The sequence below is a fragment of the Octodon degus genome, unplaced genomic scaffold (assembly GCF_000260255.1).
Source record: "Octodon degus isolate 3935 unplaced genomic scaffold, OctDeg1.0 scaffold00267, whole genome shotgun sequence".
Classification (NCBI taxonomy): Eukaryota; Metazoa; Chordata; class Mammalia; order Rodentia; family Octodontidae; genus Octodon; species Octodon degus.
This window is the reverse complement of record NW_004524843.1, coordinates 2,310,779-2,320,386: the sequence shown is the minus strand read 5'-3', so window position 1 is coordinate 2,320,386 and position 9,608 is coordinate 2,310,779. Positions and strand designations below refer to the sequence as shown.

General features: G+C 41.5%; 1 protein-coding gene across 1 annotated transcript in view; it reads left to right on the top strand.

The window, feature by feature from the left end:
- Positions 1–6,078, top strand: part of Csrnp3 (cysteine and serine rich nuclear protein 3) — a 103,006-nt gene extending 96,928 nt beyond the window's left edge. The window contains exons 4-5 of the mRNA XM_004646390.2: positions 1,722–2,018; positions 4,559–6,078. Coding sequence (XP_004646447.1) covers positions 1,722–2,018; positions 4,559–5,614 — 1,353 coding nt within the window. The 3' untranslated portion in view covers positions 5,615–6,078. The remainder of the gene's footprint in view (positions 1–1,721; positions 2,019–4,558) is intronic.
- The last annotated feature ends 3,530 nt before the right edge of the window (positions 6,079–9,608 follow it).

The window sequence follows — 9,608 nt, the reverse complement described above, 5'->3', positions numbered from 1 at the left end:
CTCTCTCTCTCTCTCTCTCTCTCTCTCTCTCTCTCTCTCTCCCCCCATTTTGTTTTTGAGACGAGGTCTCACTATGTAGTTTAGGTTGGCCTTAGACTCATGATGTAGTCCAGTCTGACTTCAAACTCACAGTGATCCTCTTGCCACAGCTTCTATTGTTCATTTATTACATTCTGAGCTGTCCAGGTTGAGGGTTTTGTCTGATAGTAATTATTTTTATGTAAGTGCTGAACTTCTTCCTGTGAAGACAAATGAATAACTGGTGTCACCAGAGTATCACATGTTTAAAGGTAAATTGTTACGATCTCTGATCATGGTCATAATTGCAATTAGTATAGTACACAAAGTAGTAAATTACATTTTTTTAGAAACAGAATAGCTCCTGCTATTAGTGATTTCATGATGTATTCCAAGATAAATCTTTCTAAATTTTTTTAGGGGCAGGGGAGGTGGCTTGGCAGTTTAAGTGCCTGCCTGGCATGCGCAAGGACCCAGGTTTGATCCTTAGAACCACATGCTGCACCAGCCCCAGAACCCTGGGTACATTGTGCTCGCCACTGAAACTGCACAAGGTGGTACACCCCTGTAATCACAGCGCTGGGAGACTGAGACAGGAGGATCACTACAAGTCCAACCTGAGTAGTGAGACCTTGTACTAAATAAATAAATAAATAAATAAGATTTTTTTAAATTATAAAAGAAAAATATATGATGGTATACTAGCAAGAACTGAGAAATAGATTCAAGACTTATGGATGGACAAGGTTACTTTAGAAAGAAAATATATAGAAGCAGAACAGGCAAGAGGATGGGAGGGATGGCTGTCCACATGAGCTCTTCACTCTGCAGAAGGTAGCGCTCTAGGCGAAGCTCCCCCGAGGACCACATTTATGCCTTCACCTGCTGGTTGTCGAGCTCTTGCTGGCTCTGTCTGCCTGCCTTGCCCTTCGAAGAGCACACTCCCCTGACTGATTCCTCCACATCAAGCCCTGTTCCTGGAACACTTTGCAGGGTAATCATATCTGGAATCCCAATACCACAGAGCAACACAGCCTTGCAGCCTGCATGCCTGGTTTCACTGGATTCCAAAAGCCAGGGTCATTATTTCAAAGACTTCGTGTTTCCTTAGCCAGGTGATGATGCCTTCTGCCAAGACGTGCTCCCCTCTGAAAGAGGGCACATGTGCTCCAACCTCAGAACCCAGTCTAAAGATAACTTGCTTTCCTGGGCCTCTGTAGCCCGTGGTCTTTTTTCACCACACAGACTCAAGCATGAGTTGTTGCTACTCATATTAGGAGGCAGAGAGCCCCAGTAGAATAGTTTTCTGTGACCAGAAGCCTGATATAGTCTATCATTACCTGAATGCCTTGCTTTTTCTTCCTTAGACTTCTCCTGAATGGAAAATGACTGAGCTCAGCAACACTAGAGTCTGGGCGTGGTCGTGCAAGCCTGCAATCCCAGCACTGGGGAGGCTGAAAACAGGGGGATTGCTACGAGTCTGAGCTGTGTAGTGAGACCCTGTACTAAATACACAGAAAGAAAGACAGAAAGACAAGAAAGACAGACAGATAGACAGACAGACAGACAGACAGACAGACAGACAGACAGACAGAAAAAAAGAAAGGAAAAGAAACACTGAGTGGTTGTAAGGAGCATTTGGGGTGTAACAGCTCATGCTTCTGTCCCCCAACTCTTACTTACTTCATTGTGCTTCCTTCCAGATGACTAAGGATGGCACCGTGGAGTCAGAAGAGGCCAGCACGCTTACGGTGGATGACATTTCTGATGACGATATAGATTTAGACAACACTGAAGTAGACGAGTACTTCTTCCTACAACCCCTGCCAACAAAAAAGCGAAGAGCACTGCTGCGAGCTTCTGGAGTTAAAAAGATAGACGTGGAAGAGAAGCACGAGCTGCGTGCCATCCGCCTGTCGCGGGAGGACTGCGGCTGTGACTGCAGAGTGTTCTGCGATCCAGAAACATGTACCTGCAGCCTGGCGGGTATTAAGTGTCAGGTAAGGGTTTGGGTTTCAGGCCCTCCAGAGACAGCACTGCCCTGAAGTTAGCTGTGTACAGTAATGAGGCCTCCACATGCAGAAGCAGACTGCAGCAAGGTAGGCCAGGGAGAGAAAACTACTAAGGCAAGCATTCACAGAAGCAGCCCAAGCTGCAGCTGGGGTAGTAGAAGGGTTTCACCTTGTACTCCCTTGTCATACCAGCTTGTTTGGACTTTTTACAAATATTCAGAAAGACTTTGATATCTCCATCTCCAATGCTCGAATTGTGTTTTCTGATTCTTCCATGATGTATAAAGTTGTGTGGGCTAGTAGTAAAATTGCTAAAGGGGAACCATTAAAAAAAAAAAAAAGGAAGAAGAAAAAGAAGAGGAGTTAAGTACCTACCTGGGAAGCACAAGGACCTGGGTTCAATCCCAGTACTGCATATGTGCCAGGCCCTGGAACCCTGGGTGCATGACACGGGCCCCAGAACTGGGCATAGTGGTGCACAGCTGTAATCCCAGCACTGGGGAAGTTAAGACAGAAGGATCGCTTTGAGTTCGAGACCAGCCTGGGGACTACAGAAGTGAGCATGAGGCCAGCCTGCACTGCATAGCGAAACCCTGTACAAGAAAACTAAATTTGACTTCTATCTTTGCTATTTGCAAATCTATATGGACTTGGCCAATTAGGTAAATCCCCTGGGCCTCAGTTTCTTCATCTTGAAAATGTACAGGCTAGACTAAATCAGGTCACGATTGACTAACTATCAGCTAACAGATAAAACCCAACCAATCACGTGTTTGTATAAGCAAAGTTTATTGGAGCACTTCCATTTTGTTTACCAATTATCTATGACTGATTTTATATTTCTACAGGAGAGCTGAGTAGTAACAGAAAGTTCGTATAACCCATAAAACCTAAATATTTGTGCTTGCCTTTAAAAAAAACAAAACAAAACTGTGTGTGCTATCTATATTGCAGTCACTCCCTGCTAGAAGGTTTCTTTAAGAAGGAAAAGAGTCCTCAGACTTTCCATCTGTCTGATTGTGGCCATAATGACTGATTAGAGGAATATGGGAGGGAAACAGAATTTTTTTTTTTTTTTTTTTTTTTTTTTTGCAACTTGGGAACAGTCTTGTAAACAATAAGAAGCCCATTTTTCTCCAAAAAAAAAATCTGATACTTGAGTTTATATGAGAACTATTGGAAAATAGCCCTACTACTCTTACTTGGTTAATTATATGTTTAAAAACTTAAAGGTTAAAACTGATTAAAAGAAAATTTTAAAAAAATGTGTGCTAACCCTTGTACTAGATGATTCTGTTTTCTCTTCATCTATAATATGTTATTGATGTTTTCTGAATAGTGAGGTGTTGTTATTTTATGCAGAAATAGCTTTTCCAATAAAGAGAATCATTCGGGCAGGTGAAAGAAAAGTATAGTTCCCATCAGCCAAGCAGTTGTTTAAGATAGATTCACAGAAAAGAGATTCACTCATGAGGATACACACACACGTGGTAGCTCTGAAGTCTGCTACTACATTTTATCAGGACCAGGACAACTTAGGCTTGGCCTTCTCTTTGGCAGCACAGCCATCTCTCTGAAGTTGGAGAAGGTAGGAAGCATGACAAGGTTTTGTGTCCCCTGTCCTCTGATCTGTGTACAGGTTGATCTGTGGAATCTGAGACAATAAGCAAATAGGAGCTCCTATGGAATACCTGGAATCCCACTTATCACCTGAGGTCCATCCAACAACTCTTATTGAATAAAATTTCTCTATCTCCAGAGCCCTACCCTTCAAATAGTTCTGGGATATGAATGAGATGGACCTTCTCTTCCTTTGAAAAGCTTGTAGCCTAATGGAATAGGTGGCAAAGGGACACAGCCAGGACCTAAACATGTGAGTCCACGAGTCATAGTCATCAATGGACACATCTACTTCAGCCTTGTAGGACACACACACGCACTCACACACCATGGGCCAGATATTGTGAAGGTGAACCAGTGACAGTGGATTGTGAGGGTGCAGGGTAGCAAAGGTTTTCAACGTGGGCTTCTTGGGAAGTGAAGTTCATTTTCTAATAAGCAAAAAGAAAAAGCATAACTCACATCAAAAACATTAATTACATTAAAAGTTCAGGTAAGAAGGAGTACAGAAAGTTGTTTGTTTAAAATCAGGCAAGTAAGATGGAATGCAGCAGAAGGGATAAAAGTTTGGGGAAAAGATAGGAGCACTGAAAACATGAACAAGATCAAAGGCACAAAGAGAAGGAGAAAGGAGGATATGGAAAACAAGTGAAGAAAGCGTTGGAAAAGTGAAGTTCCCCCTTAATCCCCCAAACCCATTTTTATTTTAAAGATGGTTTTAAAAGCTAGTTAACTCTTATGACTTAAGCTGTACTTCCCTTTTTTATTTCTATTTGAGTTTGATTGTCATTTACTCTGACATAAGTGGAATAAGTGGATTATTTAATTCAAAGGAATTGCTGAAAAGTACTGGATTTTATTCGGTTTGTAATGGTTCCATGGTACTAAACTGTGTTCTCCCTCCACAGGTGGACCGTATGTCTTTCCCCTGTGGCTGCACTAAAGAAGGGTGTAGTAACACAGCAGGTAGAATTGAATTTAATCCTATCCGTGTCCGGACTCACTTTTTGCACACAATAATGAAACTTGAACTGGAGAAAAACCGAGAGCAGCAAATCCCCACACTGAACGGCTGCCACGGGGAGATAAGCGCGCACAGTAGTTCCATGGGCCCTGTCGCTCACTCCGTAGAATATTCTATCGCAGACAATTTTGAGATTGAAACTGAACCCCAAGCCGCGGTGCTGCACTTGCAGTCTGCCGAAGAATTAGATTGCCAAGGAGAAGAGGACGAAGAGGAGGAAGACGGGAGCAGCTTTTGCAGCGGCGTCACTGACTCCAGCACACAAAGCTTGGCTCCTAGTGAGTCGGATGAGGAGGAGGAGGAAGAGGAGGAGGAAGAAGAGGAGGAGGAGGAGGAGGAGGAGGATAAAAGAGATGGCTTTGTGGAAGGTCTGGGCACCCATGCTGATGTTGTGCCTCTCCCTTCGGTCCTTTGCTATTCAGATGGCACGGCTGTTCATGAAAGTCACACAAAAAATGCTTCTTTTTATGCCAACTCTTCAACTCTCTACTACCAAATAGATAGCCACATTCCAGGAACACCTAGCCAGATCTCTGAGAACTACTCTGAGAGAGATTCTGTCAAGAGCGGTACCCTTTCGTTGGTGCCTTACACCATGACCCCAGAGCAATTTGTTGACTATGCCCGACAAGCAGAAGAGGCCTACGGTGCCTCGCATTATGCAGCTGCCAACCCCTCTGTGATCGTTTGCTGCTCCTCGTCCGAGAACGATAGTGGGGTGCCCTGCAGTAGTTTATATCCTGAACACAGGTCCAGTCATCCTCAAGTAGAATTCCACTCATACTTGAAAGGCCCTTCCCAGGAAGGGTTTGTGTCCACACTGAATGGTGACAGTCACATTTCGGAGCATCCTGCTGAAAATTCTTTGAGCCTTGCAGAAAAGAGCAGACTGCACGAAGAGTGCATCAAGTCGCCTGTGGTGGAGACTGTTCCCGTGTAGAAGGAGCAGCGCAAGCTCCTCTGTCACAGGACCACCGACTCTTCTATTCGAGGCACTGCGTTCAGCTGGATTTCTGGGGCTCCTCGTTGCTCAAACTGAAGACCGAAAAGATTTGGACTGTGATCAATCTTCCAGACTGTATTTTGTTTCCTCCTTTTTCGCTACCTGATGTGGCATTACACAAATACAGTCACGGTGGGGATTTTAAAAGATTTTAGACTGTTTTGATAGAAAATGCTAAATTTTAAACATGTGTCTCTCACAGTTGCCTACCTGTCAAACTGTGTGAAACCTGCCAAGCTGTGCAGATCAGAGCTCCAAGGTTTGGATTATCGGGCCTGTGCAAGATTGTTAACTAAGACTGCAAAATAATAAGATTTAGAGTCCTAATTTTCAATATATCTGAAGATGATGGTGACTTTTTAATGTAAAAGTAATTATTGTAAGAAAAAGATTTAATTGTTTCATGTGTATTTTATTTATGGTAGCTTAGAAGTCATGTTTTGGTGAAAATGAACGGCCGCATGTTCAGTCAACCTGAAGATACGGAGCTAGCACCACAGAGCACGCCCACATGGATTGCATCTGGAATCCACTCACGTTTTTAGGATCCTGACTGTTCAGGTTTGCAAATACTTTCTTAAGGGTGAAATAGACCTATTTTTGCTATTTTGGACAAATAAATGAATCTATATGTGCAGGTCCTTACCCAGTTTTCTCTAGAGTTAAGAGTTAGGACAATCCTCCGGGGAGGGTGCAGTTTGCTGCCCTCCCTCAGCCGACTCCCAAGGTGGAGGTAAAAGGAATTGCCTTTCTTTTCTAAATAGCATCATCTTGGTTCTTAGCTTGGACAGCACCTTTAAACTCTACCCCCTACATCAACATGCACTTTAGTGCCCCTTCATGGTACCTCCTGTGGGGTGGGGACTGAGAACTCCTTGAGATGAAAAATTTTAAAAATTAAAAAAAAAAAAGAGATCTGAAACTATTCTAAGGTTCGTACATACAGTTAACATAGAGGAATCATCCAGTGACACTTATGAAGGAAAAAAAAAATGACTTGTTTTCCTTCACCACTCTGAGGACCTAATGCAGTAAACGCAAGGAGGCTGAGGCAACGTGGAAGAGACATTCTCAGCAAGCAGCCTTTTCTGCGACGTGACCGGTCCATCTCTACAAATAAGTGTAAAATGAGATTTCCGCTTAGTGAGTAGCTGATTGAAGGGGGGGCCTCTACCCAAATACTCAATAAGGCCTTACTTTTCTGAAGCATTTTGATTTGTCTTGTCTGGGACAATTAGCAGAACAGTCCAGAATGCATTGCGTACTCTAATTACCTCACTTTCTCTTATTAAAGAGAACAGATAGAAATAAAACATGCACTCCCCACCATTAGATTACCCACACTTGGTTCACTAGAGGACTTCTAAGAACCCTTTTTTTTTCCTGTAAATTAATTTAGCTAACAAAATAGGTGTTCTACTCTCCCCCCTCCCCAATGCAATACGACTATGCTAAATCTGTTTCACATTTCCGACCTTCTATTGTTATATCATTTCAAATGTTTTATGACTATTTGAAATGTGGACATGCCTTGCTATTAAGTGACTGCATCGCTACTTATTTTTCATGTCTTTTAGAATTGGGTATTTAGAAATACGGACATAAATATATTGTAGATCTCAGTAACTTAAAAGTACTATTTTATTTGATTAATTTTTTTGAAAAAAAATTGATTTGGAGAAAGTCCTCCAATAGAAAAGTTTCTACTAGAACTTGATGTGGAGAAAACACGCTTAGTTGGCAGCTCTTCCGTGGTACAGTTCGTTGGTTCTTGCCCTTTTTCTGCCCCATCGCTGGGCCAAATTTGTAATTATTAATATTCACACTGAAGAAGCTTTGGATTTGTTATGGTGTAAGCAGCAGGAATTAGATCAGAAATGTTCCATTTTAATGATTAGCTAGGGCATCATTACTGTTATGGTTTTTAGTGCTTGATCTCCAGGAGGTGTTTCTCCTCTACCCCCTTACCAATACAACATAGAGAGCACAGGCACAAAGAGAAAATGACAGGAGGTAATTGGCCCTTCACTTAAGTATGTGAAAAAAAAAAAAAACCTATGTGTTCCACATTTTCTGGACCATTACTGGCTCTGAAAGAGCCTACATATGAAGAATTCTGAGGTGATTCATAGGACATAGAGCGTGGGCGATAAAAGAAGAACCAACTTGGGCTAGAACAGAGTGAAGGATAGAGTGGTAGTCTAGTTTCTGAATATAGACATTTTCAGTTCAGCTTTTTTCCTCCAAGAGGGTACTTTTTTATGTCTTCCCCTCTCTCTCTCTCTCTCTCTCTCTCTCTCTCTCTCTCTCTCTCTCTCTCTCTCTCTCTCTCTCTCTCTCTCTCTCTCTCTCTTGTAGTTTTGTTTACAAAAGGATGCTGACAGAAACAGAGCTATGTTGCCTCTGTTTGTCTAATTGGGTTATAAAGTCACTGCCTTCCTAAGTATTGGCTATACAACCGTCACAATTCCTGTTTCAAATTTTCATAGATCCAAGTAAATCTTCAACATCTTCTATAAGTAATATATGTAGGATGTCCCATAAAAAATCTCCAGTATAATTGTACCTTAAGCACACACACACACACTCACACACACACATGCACTCATGCACACACATACACTCACACTCACACACACACACAAGAATACCACACACTTGAGAATGATAGATTTCAGACAATGTCTAGTAATGAATGCTTTGTTTTTGTACCCTAAAATTTGGTCTTCTTTTATGATCTAAACATAAGACTGTAGTTTGAAAATATTTGGTCAATGCTGCAAAAAAAATAATAGTAATGGAATCGTTTTGCTGTTAACTTCCTTTCCCAAAAAAGCTGAGAGAGCACAGCATTCCATCTGAAATCTCCCATTAATAGCCCTCTATTCAACAAAAATTGCTCATATACCATGAGAATGTTATAGTTATTCTAAGCTTGTAAAAGGGGGGATCAAGCTAGATGTAGCCTGTTGGGATACTTAAGATCCTTGTAGGAGTACACCATAACCTGGCCTGCAGCTGTTGTATCAACCCCGTCAGAATTTGTCTTTTTTGGTACACAGCTTTTGAGTCATTCATAGTCAATTGCAAAGCTTCCTGCTTCAGACCCTGTCGTAGCATCAGCCCCAAACCTTTATTTTTTCCACAATTTTATTGAGAGACAAATAGCAATGAGACAGTTTCAAATCAAATTGGTAGGACAGTTTCAATAATTAACACATTGCATACTCACTTCCTAGTGGTTATTTGCTGTACAAGATGCAGACATGAGATCCTATTTATAAACACTATTACAACAAATCCCTCTATTCATTAAGAGAATGTAACTATATATCTATCCTAACCATTTTGAATATACAGATACAAAATGGACATTCATCTGTATCCCCCTTTTTGTTTAGTTCCATTATTTGAATATTATAGGTCTGTTAACTCAGCAAAATATTCCAAAAGAGTCCAGTAGTCCATAATAGTATTGGGTCTCCCTCTTGACTGGCAGTGTCAGAAACTGTTGACCTGAGTCCCCTACAGCTCAACATAACAGCATGGCTTTAGTTCTTATACTTCATTTTTATACCTTTCTGCTGGATGGTTAAGACCAAGATAAAGCAACCTTTAAATGGGGGTTAGTTCCCATTTACAACCCGGCAAAGTTGATCTGCAAGTCAAGTGAATGGAGCAGCTTGCATCTCCTTTGTCACTCTTGATCTCCTTTGGAAGGGAGAAATCAAAGACTTCCTAAGTTTTTCTTCCTATCTTTTGAACATCAGTCACTAAATGATAGGTAAAATGTATTTGTTGTTTGTCTTTTGTTGATTGAACAATATACATAGTTATTTTTTGAAGACCTATCTTTTCTTTGTGATGAAAATCCATGTTCCCTTGGTGTCAGCCACAAATAAAATGTGAAGTCAATATTTCTTCAGATGAT